At 47.4% G+C, this 18580-nt stretch overlaps 1 protein-coding gene across 1 annotated transcript in view; it reads left to right on the top strand.

Annotated features, from left to right (window-relative positions):
• LOC146205504 (uncharacterized) overlaps nucleotides 1-18580 on the top strand; it is a 139957-nt gene that overhangs the window by 107159 nt on the left and 14218 nt on the right. The window contains exon 3 of the mRNA XM_084590216.1: nucleotides 16005-16278. Coding sequence (XP_084446342.1) covers nucleotides 16005-16278 — 274 coding nt within the window. The remainder of the gene's footprint in view (nucleotides 1-16004; nucleotides 16279-18580) is intronic.

The following is an 18580-nucleotide window of genomic DNA, read 5'->3' as shown; positions in this document are numbered from 1 at the left end:
GATTTGGAAGCTTGCGGTGATAAAGTGCGTGCAGGGGTGGAGCATAGAGAGCTCAGAAAAGGGTTAAGTGGAGGTGAGGGGCGGAGTTAGGTTGCAGCTGTTGCTAGTGACGATGCTCTGAATGTGAACGCAGATAACGGTTTCTCGCGCTCGGGTGATGAAAAATGCCGTTAAATGCCGCTAACACTTTCTCGCAATAAATTTGCGCCGAGCAAAGAAACCAGGCAAATCTGTCGTAGTCGTGAGCTGTTTGCCCCTTTTCACTCATGACGTTTCTCGAGTTTTTTTTTTTCTTTTTTTTTTTGCTTTTTGTCTATGGCATTATGTTTCCTCCTTTCCACAGCTCGTCCAATGACGATTTTTGCTGCGTGTAGGCGTTTTCGTCGTGGCGTGTCTGTTTCTGTCAACGCAGAAGCCGTTTTGATGGATTGCCTGTCGTTGTGCGGCGCCTAAGAGCCACGTGCACAGAAATAGGCGCTGTAGCGCGCCGAGCTAAATCAGTTTCGCCACGCTGAAAGGCGGTAAATAGCGCCTGGCTTCGCCCCGCTCGAGTAACGCGACTGACGGGCCAGAGCTCTGGTTCGGGATCGGACGACAAATTGGAAGCAGACGCGCTTCTCTTCCTGCTCGCGGCTTTCTCCGTGTGCGTGTGTGCGCAAGGACGGAATCGACGTCAGCGGAGACACAGCTTGTTACAAGTATGAAGTGCGGAGGCTCTCTTGAGGAAGAGCGCTCTGGTCGCTGAAGGGAGCACTTTTGTTTCCTCATTTTCCTTTTTTTTTTTTTTAATATAAAACGCGTAAACGAAGAAGCGGAGAAATGGGGTAGAAAAGAAAAAGAACGGCGCGCCGGATGGAGCGAAAAAAGAAAGCGAGAGAAGCTTCGAGTGGCGTGCACGGCGGCTTTTGTGGCGCTACCGACGTTCAGCGGCGGCACCTTGCGGCCGCTCGTCGCGGCGGCTCTTGCGCAGTCGGCGGCGCGCTCTTGTTAGCTGCCGCCAGCGTTGTTGTCGGTTATTAGCCGGTTCCGCGCGCGCTCTCCACTGCTCCCGAGCGTCCCGTGGCGGCGGCGGCTCGCACAAGAGGGAGAGCACGCCACAATGGCCGCCGGGCCATATGCCGGCGTCGACCCCCTCCACTAGCAGCGCGCGGGGGGGGCTTCATCAGAGCTCCCGGCGGCGCGCTTGTCCCGGCCGTGCGACAAAGGGGCCCACTTGGAGGCACTCAACAAAGGCCGCGGGGAGGTGTGAACGTCCACAATGTCAACCAGCGCGTCCCGAAGGGCAGCACTCTTGCCTCAAAAACGGTGTCGGTTCATTAAGCCACTATTGTGGCGTCCGCTGCGGTCGGGAATGTCCTGGGAGGAGGAGGGGGCGGGCGGCCCTCTCCGCGGTAACAGTTGACGATTGCATTCACGCCCTGTTGAACAGTATAAACGTTCGCAAATGAGAAATGGCAAGCTGTGAGTTGCTGTGATGTTCCCGTTGACTTGAGAAAGAGAGAGCATCGGTTTGTCTGGTAACCTGCGTGTAATACGATCCCGGCGCCGGTCGGCTGCGGCGACCGTGTCTTTTGTGGGCGTGAAAAACGCGCTGATTTATACCGGCCCGCGGCGTCCACTGGCCACTGCGTGCGCTCGGGCAGCACAAAGGCGGCCAAACGGAAACGAAACTGATCCCTCGGCTCGCAGCCGACGGCCAGATCGCGGACCGCCCCTGGGCGCGCGACGCACAATGGGCTGGGTGGGCTCCCAGGCCCGCGACGCCGCGACATGGGCCGCGGAGCACTTTCATCGCGCCGTGGACGCACGCACCATATGTTGCGCCGCGTGTTCCTTTAGGTGCCTGCGAAATTCGAAACAAGCGGACTCTAGAAGGCGCCTCTCATCGCGGATCTGCGTCGAAACATTGCTCCCTGCGCAGGTTCTTCCCACCGCCATGCGAGAATGTGTCCGCAACCAGCTGTAAACTGGCATTACTTCACCTTCTTCGGACCGCGGTCGCTCCGATAGACCACCTCAAGACGTGAATGTTCCCTTGATAGAATCTCAGTGCATGACCTGCGGTATTTGTCCACAAATGCTCGACATTCGCGCTGAGCACGCAGGCGGATGCTCGGAGAAGATAATTTTTCGCCGTGACCTATTTGCACATGGTTCAGTTCTTTGTAGGAACGTCCTCTTTCTCCTCTTGAAATTAAGCGCTTGTTTTGTTCATATAGTACTACGCGAAGCGTATTCATCTCGTTTGGTCGGAATAGTTTCACCGTCGCTGTAACCCAGAATTGAGGAAAACGGTGTCGGGGAAAATACCTACGTGATGACTTCATACAAAAATTGCGACACAACTGTTTTTTGTGCAGTGTCCAGGGTGGTGCCAAACAATTTCGGTTCCCATTTATCAGTTGCCTGTCAGTCAAGTTGGAGAGTAGTCTGCGGCAGGGATTCGATCGAACCGACGACATATGTACAGCTGGTAAATGTAGGTGTCCACTGAGAAGTTAAACAAATACCTCCCCTTCTTTCCCCCCCCCCCCCCCCGAAAAAAAAAGAAGCTTAAACAAAAAAATAAAGGTAGCCGCATAATAAATGGGTGGTGTTAAAGGCGCCATCGTGTCGATTCTTAACGGGTCCATGAAAACCTATTTATTAAAACAACAAAACGTGCACGATCAATTGGTATGCCATCAGTCCCCATAGCAACTCAAAAATTTTAAGCTAGCTTCATTAGCACCGAACATATTGGCGATTGAAAATGATGGTCCTTCTCTCCCTCTTCAACTCGACGTACGCCGACGCGCAGAGCGAGTGAAGAAAAAAAGTCTCAACCGTGCGCCCCACAACGCCCAGTCCCGCCCGCGTGCACTGGGGAGTATCCAATGGGTGGGCGCACTCAGCAAGCCCCGATGACGTAATCGGGAAGTGAGCGCATGGGGAGGTGTCGCCCTCATCGATTGCTGGCGATCACCAGGAACACGTTTTTAGACAGGATCTCTCCAGTGCTATTCACTGCTTGCTTACAGGATATATTCAGAGGCATGTTGGAAACAGTTGGGGATAAGAGTTAATGGGGATACCTTAGTAATCTGCGAATCACATGTTTCATTCATTTGCAGACTACTAAGGTATCTTCCATTAATACAAGACCTGGCAGGCAAAGGAGGGCTAACCTGCTCGCCCTCTCAGTCCGAATTATTCGTAATGAGAGACAAACCAAGAGGTCCTCGAGGCAAAAATTACAAACCTCCGCCTCCTCTTAACATATGGGTGGAAGGGCTCCCTGAAAAGGAAGTTAAAACTATAAGAATCCTGGGACTCTTCTTTCAGTCGAACAGGAAAAACAAGAAGACTATTTAGACGAATTGCGAGAAAAAGAATGGGAGTGAAGGAGAAAGTACTCTGCAGAATAGTAAAGCCTTTGTATTAAGCTTGTTTTTCAACGCACTCCCGTGCCTAAAGTTAGGCAGTACTAAAAAAGCCAAAGTAGAGGATATATAATTCGACAAGCATGCTAGGTATATAGCATTAGGGCTACCGAACTGTACCTCCACCGATAGACTCCTGCAGTACACAACACCTTAGATGAACTTAAGGAGGCACACTTAACGACGCAACGAGGCCGGCTTTCCCTTGCTAAAGCAGAAAAAATCATACTTGATCGTTTAGGACTAGGCAGTGAGTTGCCACCACGAGATACCAAAACACAGACCCCTAAACGCATCGTCTAGGCAAGAAGAGTCAAGTCACTGCCTAAGAATATGCATCCTGCTCACCACGAGGGGAGGAGAGGTAGGGCAACAGCTCTACAAGGCAAATATATACAGCCAAGATGAACATGTGGTATATGTAGATGCCGTAGAATATCAACAGGAACAAGCGTTCGCACTAGCGGCGGTGGGCACGCAATGGCAGAAGAGGCGACAATCGCCCTAGCCATCGTTAACACCGAAGTTACCACTATACTTAGTGGCTCTAAATTCGCTATACGCATTTACGCGAGGGGCAGAATTTTTCAGACAGCAATGAGCATGCATAGTGGGTCAAACCAAGGACTTAGACAGAATTATTGAATTGATATGGGTCCCGGCTCACTCGGGGAACCCCGGTAACGAAGCGGCACACACCAAAGCTCGGGGATTCGTTAGCCGAGCAGGGGGCGCGGTAGTTACTGGGTGTTTCTCGAAGGACGGCCTAGCATTATTTCATGACATTACTACATATCTTAAGCTTGAAAAGAGGATTCCCCTCTCCAGACAACTTAGCCTTAGATAAGGAGCAGGGGACCACCTGGAGGCGACTCCAGATGCGATCCTTAATGACTCCAGACCTGTTGTCAAAGTTCCACGCCGGTGATTACGACCCGGAATGTACATTATGTGGTGAAATAGCCACTTATGATCACACATTGTGGAACTGTAGAAAGGAGCCGCCTCGAAATCTCTAATACAAGCTCTACTCTCGAGCAATGGAAGGCCGTACGGCCTTCCATTGCTCGAGAGTAGAGCTTAGACCCGGGTTTGAGAGCTTAGAGTAGAGAGTAGACCCGGGTTTGAACACCCATGTCTGACCTTATCAACACTTGATAAGGTCAGACATGGGTGTTCAAACCCGGGTCTATGAATGGGCTACTCAAGTCGCTGTCAGCCGTCGACTGATAGCCACCTAGCACGGATCACCTGCATTCTGCCTTTCCTGACGAAATAAATGTTTTACAGTCCAAAATTAGTAATCTGCGATTCGCCAACGACATTCCTTTGCTAAGTAACCCATGGGACAAATAGCAAGGCACAATTAACTTCATAGACAAGTAAAGTAGGAAAGTGCATAAGTCTAAAAAATTTATAATAGTCAGAAAACTTTAGTACTGTTTCGTTGTCTGGAGATTAGTAGTTTGATAGGTAGGAAGGCGCTTAGAAATCGAAGAAACACATACTTAGGGCAAGTAGTGACCGCATATCAGGACCACGGTGGTGAATTTCAACAAGGTTGACGACTGGGCACGTTGGTGGGGGTTCATACTTAACCAGCCAAAGGACGAGCCTTGTCCTGTCCTCTTCTTTCCTGTGTCTCGTCCTTTGGCTGGTTAAGTATGAACGGTGGTGAATACCTAGACGAATAAGAAATGAGTGGAGCGCATTGGCAGGTGTTTGCTAACCATGCCAAGGAACTTATACCAGTGTCCCGAGCGATAAAGCGTTGTGTAATATACCCGTTACTCACCGGTGGGCAGAAACGGTAATTAACGAAATATTGGATAACGCGACAAGCTACGGAAGGGGCAGTGGTTGAGTTTGGTTTATGGGGTTTAACGTCCCAAAATGGCTCAGGCTATGAGCGACGCCGTAGTGGAGGGTTCCATAAATTCCAACTACCTGGGATTCTTTAACGTGCACTGACATCGTAAAGCACACGGGCGCTCCATCGAAAGTGGCCGCCGCTGCCGGGGTTCGATTCCGCATCCTCGGGCACAGTAGTCGAGCGCCCTAACCACTGCACTACCATGGCGGGGCGGAAGGGCGAATGGTATATATGCATCTTCTAGAGGGAGGAAGAGCGCATGCAGAATGTATCAGGCAAAAAAATCGAGTTACTGACATTCTATGGTCGAAATCAAGAAAATGATAGGCAGTGCATGTTATTCAAAGACAAGATAATCGATGGTCGTCAGGGGCAACTGAGTGGGTTTCAAGGGAAAGAAATTTGCGTAGCAGGAGCGGCAGAAAGTTAGTTGGGCGTGTGATATAATATGGAGTTTGCGAAGATACAGAGGCCGCAGCGGGGCAGCACCGGATCAATTGGAGAGATAAAGAAGAGGCGTTGATGATTGGGATCCATATACCCTTCATGAAAAACTTGATCTTGCCGTCTGTTTCTGAACAAACATAATGTTGTAAAACAAATAATATATATATATATATATATATATATATATATATATATATAGATAGATAGATAGATAGATAGATAGATAGATAGATAGATAGATAGATAGATAGATAGATAGATAGATAGATAGATAGATAGATAGATAGATAGATAGATAGATAGATAGATAGATAGATAGATAGATAGATAGATAGATAGATAGATAGATAGATAGATAGATAGATAGATAGATAGATAGATAGATAGATAGATAGATAGATAGATAGATAGATAGATAGATAGATAGATAGATAGATAGATAGATAGATAGATAGATAGATAGATAGATAGATAGATAGATAGATAGATAGATAGATAGATAGATAGATAGATAGATAGATAGATAGATAGATAGATAGATAGATAGATAGATAGATAGATAGATAGATAGATAGATAGATAGATAGATAGATAGATAGATAGATAGATAGATAGATAGATAGATAGATAGATAGATAGATAGATAGATAGATAGATAGATAGATAGATAGATAGATAGATAGATAGATAGATAGATAGATAGATAGATAGATAGATAGATAGATAGATAGATAGATAGATAGATAGATAGATAGATAGATAGATAGATAGATAGATAGATAGATAGATAGATAGATAGATAGATAGATAGATAGATAGATAGATAGATAGATAGATAGATAGATAGATAGATAGATAGATAGATAGATAGATAGATAGATAGATAGATAGATAGATAGATAGATAGATAGATAGATAGATAGATAGATAGATAGATAGATAGATAGATAGATAGATAGATAGATAGATAGATAGATAGATAGATAGATAGATAGATAGATAGATAGATAGATAGATAGATAGATAGATAGATAGATAGATAGATAGATAGATAGATAGATAGATAGATAGATAGATAGATAGATAGATAGATAGATAGATAGATAGATAGATAGATAGATAGATAGATAGATAGATAGATAGATAGATAGATAGATAGATAGATAGATAGACAGAGAGAGAGAAGCATCTTGGTAAATGTGTCATACTGGTCAGGCATTAACGGAGAAAACTGACATGTGCGCTTTATAAATCCTGCAGCCTTGGGACAGCACAGTCTTGCATTTTCCCGGGACTGACCTTCGTCGCCGCAGAAGCTTGACCTGTGTACACCTGGCGTGATCAGTGTAATGCGTCTGTACACGCGCATACAAACATGTGGAGCTGTACTGGAAAGGCTGCAGCGAGAGCAAGCATTATTTGATACGCGGCAAGGTATTGTTCACCTGGCTTCCTGAACTCTCCAAGAGTGTTTTCCCACTTCCTTCACCCACTTCATCTGTCACTGCACAAAGGAAAATTAATGTTGACCGCGACAAATTATTTTGCGACACCGACGCACACTGGCGGTCGTGCCCGTCATACACACCACAAGCAGACGCTGTTAACCCACCTCTAAGCCGAAAGCGTTGTTTCGCCAGACAGATTATTCACCTTCGTTGTCGTCTGCAGCTGTGGTGTGCAGGAAGTGTCTGTATGTTTCACGTGTCCATACAGTTGAGCGCAAGAGAAGCGATTTGAGATGTGCAGGCACAGGCTTTTCTGCTTTAAGCGAGTCACTAAATTTCTTCTTATAGTGCCCTGTGCACCACGACCACTTTATAAAAATAACAGGGTGGCCCTAAACACTGGCATGTGTTTCTATATGGATATGAAATCGAAACTATATTCACACCGATCGTTTGGCAACAGCCATTGCCTCATTCTGTCGAGAAGAGGATCGACGAACAAGAGAAATATTATTATTGAGATACAAAGATGTGGCGAAGCTTGTGGCGCGTCTACAGAAAGGAAATAGCGGCAGCTCTACGGGGATCACGAACGTATTATACGAAATGATGAAAAAAATGTTCTTGTATCAACACGTTGCTCAATGAAAAGAATATCCGCGCACCACGTTGTCGTCACATCTGCGCACAGGGCGTTGCGCAGCTTCCGCGGTTGCGCCGAGAGACTAAGAATTAAAGGAGGCGGATGTGCTCGCTACCGAATAATGCGAGAGGCGTCGCTTTGCGCAACAGCTGGCAGAATGCGGGATCGGGTTCGGCGGAACAGGCACCTCTCCGCCAAGGTGCGGAGAAGGAGCGTATTGTTTACGCAACCAGTCTGATAACGCGAACTGCGCCCGCGCGACGCGCTCGCGTCAACGCCGCTGCCTAGTGAAACGAATGTTTCCTCCCGCGTTTCCTCAGACAGAGCCCCCTGGCGGGCGGCGGCTGGCGGGATGCGCCGATTTGTCGCACAGAGCCGGCGGCGGAGCGCGGGGCCTGCATGTCGAAACCTTCGATAGCTATCATGGCCTCTCGTTGCGCGCGCGCCCTTCATTAATGTAAATGCGCTCGCGGCTCCCGGGAAGCCGTAATCTCGTTCTGTCATCGCGAAGTCAATGACAACCCCGCACCCTATCTCCTAACAGGTCTTTCTCCCCGTCTCGGACGCCTCGAAGGCGTGAGAAAACTCCTGGCGGCACGATTTTTAAGTTCTCTCTGTGGGCGAACATTGTGGCGTCGCCGCGGGGTGCCCCGCCCCGTGGCTCGTCGGGGAGGAAGCTTGCCATACAGCTTGCTAGGTAAAGTTCGAGTGGGCGCTGGACGAGCTGCGGGCAACGGCGACGCCAGGCTGCTCTCTCGCGTCGCGGACCTGCGCTCGCTACCGGCCGAGCGTACGCGAAAACAAGAAGGGTAATCTCTGTATCTGCGATTTGTGTATACGGGACAACAAATGAGACTGCGGTTATTCGTTTCGTCGCGGCCATTAATTCAACTCGCAGAAGCATCTATCGATAAGATACCGATAAAAGCGTATACGATAAATTCTAAGCAACAGCGGCAGCCCCAGCCTCTTTCTTACATGCGCAGTTCGCCGTTGAAGCTTGCAGAGGAGACTCGCGGGTTCGGTACGCAGCGTCGTATTAAATCGCAGTAGCGCAGAAAAAAAAAAAAAATATCATGAACGAATTGAAGGAAAGTATACATGGGCGACCTTGTCGCATTGTCCTTTGTTTATTTATTGTTTTCCCCATTTGAGTATGCTGCCCTGGTTACTCGCCCGCGGTGGCAGGGTATGCCCATAATATTTTTTTTTCTCGTTGAACTCTATAATGGCGGGCATAAACGCACCTCGCGTGCTACTAGTTGTGCTCGTTCTGACAGAGCACTGAACAAGGGTAGAGGGGGAGGGGGGAGCCTCAGGAAGCACGCCAGGTCGCGAGTCTTGTGCGCTCAGCTTTCCACACGCCATGAACTATGAGCAGCACCGTCTGTGAATGTGTGTCTTTCTTCTGTTTGTCGGCTGTTCAGCTGCGTTTTTGATCATGAGCGATATATTAGGGAAAAACTGTTATTTGAGTGCGCAATCTACATTATGCGATGGCAGTGCGCTGGCATTATCACGCCGCTGCCTTTTTCTTTTCCTGTTGCTTTGCAGCTGCTATGCGGCTTCTTGGGAGCCACTTTGATGGCCCCTCTCCTAACCACGATTCCCAGTCGCTCTTAGCTTGTACAATCACTATCTAGTACTACTTGTAACTGGTATTAACCACCGACAGGCATTAAACGCTAACTAGTACCAGCGCTCACTTTGTAATACCCATACTTACTGCGAGTCCTTCTCCCAATTAGTACAACGCTAATTAGTACATAATAACTCCAGCTCTCGTATTGTCGAAACCTACCTCTGTAGCGTATGTGCATTTAATCACACCTCAACTTAAGATTCCGTTCTTCGTGTTGCTCCAAGGGCACAGTGCTTTTCTAGCAGTGATACCTTGCTCTCAACCATTGTTCGCGTTTTTTCCCCTCTGTGACATCTCCCTGCAGCAATGTCTCGCTCGATTTACACCTTAATAAATAAATAAATAAATAAATAAATAAATAAATAAATAAATAAATAAATAAATAAATAAATAAATAAATAAATAAATAAATAAATAAATAAATAAATAAATAAATAAATAAATAAATAAATAAATAAATATTATACATGATTACAGCAAGCATACAGATGCAACTATAACAAATATCACCGCTCAAAAAGTGCACGCGAGGCATGTTATTGAAACTCAAAACACAGAACAACCAAATTTATTAAAATTTACATTTTCGCAAGGCGCCCGTGTACTGTGCGATGTCAGTGCACGTTAAAGAACCCCAGGTGGTCGAAATTTCCGGAGTCCTCCACTACGGCGTCTCTCATAGCCTGAGTCGCTTTGGGACGTTAAACCCCACAAACCAAACCAAAATTTACATTTTCATACAGCTTTAAAATCCGGATACGATAACATTTCAATGACCGAATCTGAAATAAAGAGAGATTAAGTTCGGACTTCGAAATTTCGAATTTCGATGAATGTGCAATCTCGAGGACATCCAGATAATTATTGCATAATGTTATGCTTGGCGATCGATTGTCAATTTACCATAATATGTTCATGGTTTCTTTACAACGATGAAAGTCCTACGCAACGTGGCCAGACTATCTTTTTAGGCAATGATTAATAAATTTTTGTAATTACTGGATACTTCTGAAAATATGTAATATAGAGATAGTTTTCTCAATCTCTTTAAAAAAGTAGAATATTATGCGTTTCCATGAATGTTCCGTGTTTAAACTTTCTTTTTATTTTGTTCCATTCGTCCTTCGCTGTAATGCTGATAGTCTGTCCTCAGTTTTGTTTGCAGTTCCCTCATGCTAAGGGGCAATAATTGAAGGGGGAATGTTTAAGTGAGCATAACTGCGTTTCGAGTCTATAGCTGGGAAAATTTCAAAGAATGCGTGACTGTTATAGATCTAATTGAAAAGTTACACCTAGAACGGATGATGATCTACACGCTGAAGCAATATTCATCACCATAGCTACGGCCTCCATTTTTTTAATGCGCTAGTTTTTGGTGGAATATATAATTATTTTAGTTTTGTTTATATTTATTTGCAACTGGTTCATAGACACCCATACAGGGAGCTAATGCAACCAGAATCAAGAATTTGACAACGGTTCGAGCTCCTCACTGGCTCCAGAGAAAGAAAAAAAAAAAAGAAAAACGTACTTGTGTCATCACCGTCAATACCTCACCAACTGTCGAGATTTTAACGATGTCATTTACATGCGCAATAAATAACAATGGACCTATCATGGAGCCCTGAGGACGGCCGTATTTAATGTTACATTTCTCCGATACAGCGCCACGCATTCAGGTGGACTGGAACTTACAATGCAAATAATTACAACAGTCTGTGCAGTGCCCCTTAAGCATAAGCTTCGAGTTTGCTAAGCAAGGTGCTGTGCCGGATAACTAAATGTCTTCCGAAAATCTAAGTAGAAGCCGACTGTAAATAACGTGGCTTCAATATTATGGACGATTTTGTCTTTAATGCGCAGTAGTGGCATTTCGGTCGATTTACCTATAGCTTCTCAAATTCGTACTGCTGTTAGAGGAATTGCTTTCTTGGATGGTAAACAATTATTGAACTGTTCATGAACTGTTCATATATAGGACATGTCCTTCCATTTTGAAAAAGAGTGGTCGGAGTGATCAGGCTGAAATTGGTCGATAGCTGTTTAAGTTCGTTGTATTTTTTCTCTTGCGTATTTAAAGTAACTTGGTCAATTATTAACCTCTGTGGAAGTATAGCGAGTGACAGCATTTGATTGGAAACATATGCGAGTGGTTTTGCAATATCGCATGCAACGACGAAAAAGAAAGAGTTAAAAAGGAATCTGGACCGGTGCATACCCCGGCCGGCCATTAATGTCGCATGAATGCCAAAAGAAACATGACATGGGGTTGATCTCACGGACAGACGCCCACAGAAGGGCGGTGCGCCGTTTCCCTCGCGGCCCGATGTTCTGGTCCAGAAGCGAAAAAAGAAATTCTCCCGGGGGAGGGTAAAAATGGGGTGGCTAATATACATGTGTATTATGGGGAGGCTAGTAAAAAGAATAGAGAAAATGGAAACTGCCTGCAGATCTTGGGGATCGAGTTCTAAAAGAGGGAGCCGCCTGCAGCCGGAGGAGACCACCCCGGAGAGCGCGCACGCACGGCTGTAACGCTCGCCGCGCGCGAGGGAAATAAAATACGCCCTGTACAACGCGCGCGGCAAGAACACGATAAAGAACGCGCTACGCCGCGGGAGCACTGCGAAAAGCGATCCGATGGATCTCTTTTTCTTCCTTCCCGTGCCTCGCTTTTTCTTTTTGCCAGTCCTTACAAGGCAGCCGAAACACTGGGGCGCCCAGGTACAAGGCAAGGGTGTGTCACAATATGGGACACGTATATATGCGTGGCCTTATAGAACGGCGCATCATTTTCTTACCGTTTTGTTGTGGGCAGTTAAGTATAACCTCCCCCCCCCCCCCCTCTTTTTTTTTAGTCACGGCACCCAATTTCACGCTCAGAAAGACGGTCTAAACGAGGCACGCACGTGCATATACGTGCGAAGCGGCACGCACGCTTGAACACGCGCATGCATGGATGTTACGAGAGGTGCGCTCGGATGCTCCGACGAGTCGGCGGGCAGGGACGAGTCTTCACTATTGTGCGTCGCTGTCTGGCCCGCAGTCGGCGAGCCCGTGCGCGAAGCAGCCGATGCGCACGTTTGCGGCGAGGTGCGAACAGACCCCCGGCGGGTGCGTCCCTCCGCCGTGGCCCCTTGTCAGGGCGCTGTCAGGTGTCACCATCGCCATGTCGGGGAGGTGGCCCATCGCGTCCGGCTGGCCAGCAACCGATAAGCATCGGCCCGCGGTGAAGCGCGATGGACCTCTGAGTCAGCAGTTTATCTGGCATCTCGCATTCTCAGGTGTAGAGCGCGCGCACGACAGCTCCGGCTCGTCTAGCGAGAGAGGAGGGGCATTCCCGGGACCAGTTCGCTGGGCGCGCTCCGTGGGAGTCGCCGACAGCATTCCTCGCGGACAGATCCTCCGTTCGAAGCGTCGCCGATTGCGTCACGCTGCTCGTGCGTTCTTGAAACGACCCTCGCAATGTTCGAGAAGGCGGCGCGATCGATAAAGCCGCGCTCATTTCGGTCGCGGCAGGGAAAACGCAACCCACGGCTCGCTCGAGCGTCGCAGAAGATGCCCCGTGTTTTCTTTCGGTACTGCCCCTCCTTCCTCCGACAGCGTGCTCCGCGTGCCACGACGTAGGAAGGGCAACCAGTGATCCGGACTAAGGGCTCAGAGCCGCAAGCCCGGTTTGAGCTAAAAATCGCACGTCAGTTATTCGTGGAGGCTCGTTTCCTCTCCCTTTCGACTGATCCCGCCATGTGGCTGCAAAGTGCACTCCCATTACAATTCCGATTGTCGTCTTGGGAGCCTCGTCACGTTGCTGTAGTTTCACTGCGTCAAGTTGGGCGTATATGCCTTTAGAGAAAAGTTGTGGACGTTTACCAGCACACCAAACACAAATCCAATTCCGCCAGTCCCCCCGGTTGAGATAAGACGCGGAAATCTTAAACAAGGCCGTCAGAGCTAGCCGAGGCAGAGCGCGATAAGGACGCACCGCCGAGTCGTTTCACGTCGTCTTCCGCTTTCTGGCAGTGTCATTAAGCTTTACTGAGAAAAAACCTCTCTATTTTGACCTTGTATTCAATTTTGGGTAGTTGTGCATACTTATCTCGCCGTGATCTATGGTTGCCGCCCAACGCCGAGTTGGGCGGACTGGACGAACGTTACCTTCAAATGGCAGTTTGTCTGTTACCTATAATTTAGATATACCCACAGGCCCAGAAAGCTTCGCACCGCCACACGTAAAGGCCGCAAGCTATTATTGGAAACCAATGCCCCCACTGTTTGCATTTTTAGGTTTGCATGGAGTCACAGAGTAAATCATAAAATCCAATTCCACAGCAGTGCTAGAATGGCGCTATATTTGGGACCTTGTTTTGTATAGTGCACGCACTTTGATGAAAATTTGCCGCCGCGGAAATGATTCGCTTTCTGCAAATCAGGGACCGCTCGTTATTATTAGAATGGCCAGTTCAGCCTGTGCTGGGGAAATCAGCCATGTTCAAAATAAGGCGAACATCGCTTATCTGGTAAGAATGTGCTTGTTTGCGACGGTTCGCCCTGTGAAATAGGTTGGTACAGGAGATGTGTCACGTAAACATGCTGTCCATATCCAATGATATTCACGACATCCTGAGGCTGGCTCCGATGAAGGCTTGCCTCATCTTCAGCGAAGGCCGACTTTCCACCGCGGTATACATACCGCGTTCTAACCACCTCTTCACTTTTTGGCACGGTTACTATTACCTGGACCCCGTGCCACGAATCGTTGTAGGGTAGCCTGCGAGCCCACGACTGCGCTTGAGCACATGTCCTCTGAGCCAGTCTGTCCTCTGGCGAGGCGATCCTCACTCCAGATATAGTGCTACTGCCCACATCCACATAGGAGCCCAACCGTGAGGAATCGGTCTCCCGGCGCAGGCTCCAAACAAGCACATACCCCAACCTCCACCAACACCACCCAGAAGACTGCCAACACTCCCACTTCTCCTTTCCGATTATGGTGGCACTCCGACTCTCTATCACACTGCCTGGGCCTGTCCCGAGATGAGGGCCTACACTCGCCACTCCAGTCCCACCCCTGAGCTGCCGCTGCGCTGACCAGTGACTCCTAGCACAAGCCCTTGGAGTCCTGGAGCACAAGCCGTTAGCGCCTCACCCGCCCCGACAGCAAAACTCGTCCCTCCAACGAGCAAACGTTCTCCGACTCGACCAAGCTCCGAGAAACTATGAGAATTAATGGCAGGGTTATTAGCTCATGAACAATACATGACCACGAAAGCTTCATTCACGATGCAGTGAAAGTCACTGGTAATATTGGATCGCTTCGTGCCTGCGTCTGTCACTGGACGCCTTTTGGAAGAACGTATGCTCATATTTTCTTCCGCCGACTAGAACACTGTTTACCCCTTTCCCAGAAGGGGCAGCTCTGTTTCATACTCTTGCTAAATTGACTTGTACATTCTATATCTGGACGTAGTGCCACGCGCGTGTGAGAAACCCGATTGTGAACGTATGCTTTCGTTTGCACTTCAAGCTTAAAAAAGAAAAAAAAAATACTGTTGTCAAATTTCATATGGCCTTGCGATGCACGTTAGTGCGTTCTTATGTCGATAACATCGACTGGAAATTTATGGGTTTTTGTTTCGTTTCAAGCCCTCCCCCCCTCCCCCTTCCCTAAGATAAAAAAAAATGTTGTCAAGCTTTTTGATGACCTCCTAATCCACGCCGGCACGCTTGTATGCACTGTAGAAGATGGGCGACCGGAAATAAAATATATAAGCAGATCTTTTCGCAAAACCTCTACTGTCGTGACGTGCCAGTATGATTAGCCGTAAGCTTGGGGCTGCAGATCCAGCTTAGAACACTACGCTGTCATGGCTTGTTTCTTTGTTTTGCGTGCGTGTCGTGTGTGTGTGTGTGTGGGGGGGGGGGGGGGGGGTAATAATCTGTTGATTTTGCAATTAAACTGCGAGACAAAGAACTTCGCGGTAATTTTGACAGTGCGGGGCCTTTAGAGTCTGCCGAAATCTCAAAGAAAGGCACTCGGAACTGGCGCTTCATTTCCATGCGGAGAGAGTTTATATACTAAGTGCAGTGTTGTTTTAGAAGGCTTCCTGTAGGATGATGCAATGCAAACGCAAAAGTAAGCCATGTTTTACTTTTTGAAAACGTTCCTTGCTAAATCCGCTAGGCTTTCCAACTTGAATGCCGAGCCTGGGAAGCGTCGTCGCGTATCACGCATCTGACACTTTCGACCGCGCGGGTTTGACAAGCGAACAGAAACTCGCACGACGACTCTTGTAGCAAACTGCTTACACAGCCGAGGAATATTCTAGCTTGTCACTGTTTAACACTTTAGTGATGTTCCTGCTGATTATTCTTTTTTGCGTCATCTGAGATTTCATGGCAATTTATTTAGTTATTTATTTATTTCAACCTCAAAGGCCCCATTGAAGGGGTATTACATGAGGCCGGCGGCAATGCCACTTTCGATTTTCAAGCCCATGATGTGGTTACAACGTGACTATCTGTTGCGCTGCAGGAGGATGTTCCCTACCGTACGAGTTTCCTTCTCCGGAGTGCAGCCCGACGCTCGGTACATTGTGCTTCTGGACATCGTCCCGGTGGACAACAAGCGGTACCGGTACGCGTACCACCGCTCGTCGTGGCTTGTGGCCGGCAAGGCGGACCCGCCGTCTCCGGCGCGTCTCTACGCGCACCCCGACTGCCCCTTCACGGGGGACCAGCTGCGCAAGCAAGTCGTCTCCTTCGAGAAGGTCAAACTCACCAACAACGAAATGGACAAGCAGGGACACGTGAGTTCTGTTCCCTCAATCTTTTGTTGTTGTTTTTTCGCTGGTGTCAGCGGATGCCTTGGGAAGCGAAGCTTGGTGGAGAAAGTGAGGCAAGCCTTTCCCTTCACTGCTGTTCTATGGGGAAATTAAAAGGCAACGTCAATGTTATGTATACTACCTGCGTCAGTGCGGCGTGCACGCGTTGCCGCCGGTATCCATATTTGACTTGCAACCTATAGAGCTCTTCAAGCCCGTTTTTAGTCGTCACTGTGGTTTTGGAGTTAAAGGGCAACTCCGTTGTTTTTTTCATCATTTTGTGTTTTCGTTCAATTGCATTCCTCGGCATGTCCTGACTCCAACACAAAAAACCGTTTTTCGAAATTCCAATTAGAAGTATTTTTAAAAAAGAAAAACAGCAAATCGAAACCGAAACTGATTTCGCCGCCAGAAACGACGTCCCAGTTGACGAAATGGTGACGTCACACTCAGTATTAGAAAAACACTCGTCCGTGCGCTGGATGGTGAAAATAAAGTAGGGAAATCATGACGCACTGCATAAAATGTCTGAGGTAGTTCAATATAAGCCTCACAATTTCATGATCACGCGGGAAGTTAACAGTAACGCCGGTATACTGTTTGTGACGTCAGAAACTCACTGTTGCCCGCAAAAATACTCTCAACTTAAGCCATGAAAACGGCATATCTTAAAGCCGTGTTGCGCGTGAATGAATTATCGTACGGCGCCCAAATTTTGGAAAATGCGTCAGGACGAAGAGGAGAACGTATGGCAAAATTTTTACTAGAATATTCGAATGTCAAAAAACCTCCGGAGTTGGCCTTTAATGATCTAATCCATGTTGTTTAGAATGGCACGCAGCATGGCGTTCTTTCTGAAACGAACTGGAATTAAATCCTTTGCAACTGGCTGTGTCTACTCCTCGTCACTACGTAATTTCTCAATCAGACATCTCATGCCGGGCTATGCCGATAACATCGACGACGAGCGCGCGCTCCGACATGGCAGCCGACAGGAGTGGTATGCCTTCTAGGTGCCTTCGTTGAAGATGCGTGGCAACGACGTGTCGTTGCACATGCGATGATTCTAATGATTCTATAGCTGAAGCGTTGAATGGTTTTTCGCTCGTGATATTGACGTCAACTCCTGCTTACAGCTTCTGAGCAAGAGAGTGTACGATAATATGTCGTTCCTTGTTGCTGCGATCCACTGAGGACTTTCCTGCATCCGTTTATATGACTCAGATTGGCGCGCTACAATTGGGTACTAAACCGCACGATTACTGCGGTCAACTCTAGTCATTCTCTTCTCCGTTAATTGTTTTTTATCCTTCCGCTAGACGAATGGCGAAGTGGACTGTATATCACAATACGAAACTTTTGGTATGAGAAGCAAACATTATATTTAAAACCAGCGAAAATAAACACGCGGAAAATGTGCGTAGCTTAAGTGAATTAAAGAGATAGATAAGAGATTACTAGAATAATAAAGCAGTGCGAACCGGGATAATTTGGTACTTGCCGGCTAACAGTCCGGCTCATGTATTGACAAATGTCAATGCTTATATACGCTGTCTGAGTCGGTGTCATCGCGAAGTGAAATATTAGGGCGCTTTGACAGTTAGCCTTTGCGACATGTCGCAGCGTTTATTGACGGACGTAACTGCAAATTGTACATTTATAAAAGTGCATAAGAAAGCGATATGCCTTTCGCTAGACTTGCACTGTACGAAATGGTGCATCGACCTGCGTGTGCAATCGCAGGTCACACGCAGGTCAGTCCGTCGGTCGATGGCAGTCCGGTGGTCGATGTGACCATGAAAGGAGGATCTTGCGCGCGATAGTGGGCCGTGAGCAGCTCCAATGTTTACTTGCACCGGTGTATATGATGCCACTTTTTTTTTTTATTGTTATTATTCACTTGCAGAGAATCCGTTTCCTAACTTTTCTTTTTCTACGACTGCTATGGCAGGGTAGCTGCACTGACGATATAGGCAGCATACGCTCATGCGGGAAATGTACTCACTATAAATCAGGTGTATCAGGGAATTGGGTATAAAGATGGCGTCTGCAGCGTATTATTCCAAGTGTTGGTTATCATCTAGAAACAACCTAATCATGTTTAGCAAGCTGGGTAACCAGTTTTTGATGTTTATTTTAGTTATGCCAGTTAGTACCATGATTGTAATTAGGAATTTGCAGCCGGCATTTACTAATAACAATATAGGCGCTTAAGCTTTCAAAAAGCGCGTGCAAAGCAGCTCGTCCAGCGCGCGTCATTCCATGGCGTATACGGGCCCAGGGATGG

The sequence above is a fragment of the Amblyomma maculatum genome, chromosome 1 (assembly GCF_055883805.1).
Source record: "Amblyomma maculatum isolate TAMU_Amacu chromosome 1, ASM5588380v1, whole genome shotgun sequence".
In the NCBI taxonomy this organism is placed as follows: Eukaryota; Metazoa; Arthropoda; class Arachnida; order Ixodida; family Ixodidae; genus Amblyomma; species Amblyomma maculatum.
Note: the sequence above shows the minus strand (reverse complement) of the source record. Positions and strands in the feature narration are given on the sequence as shown.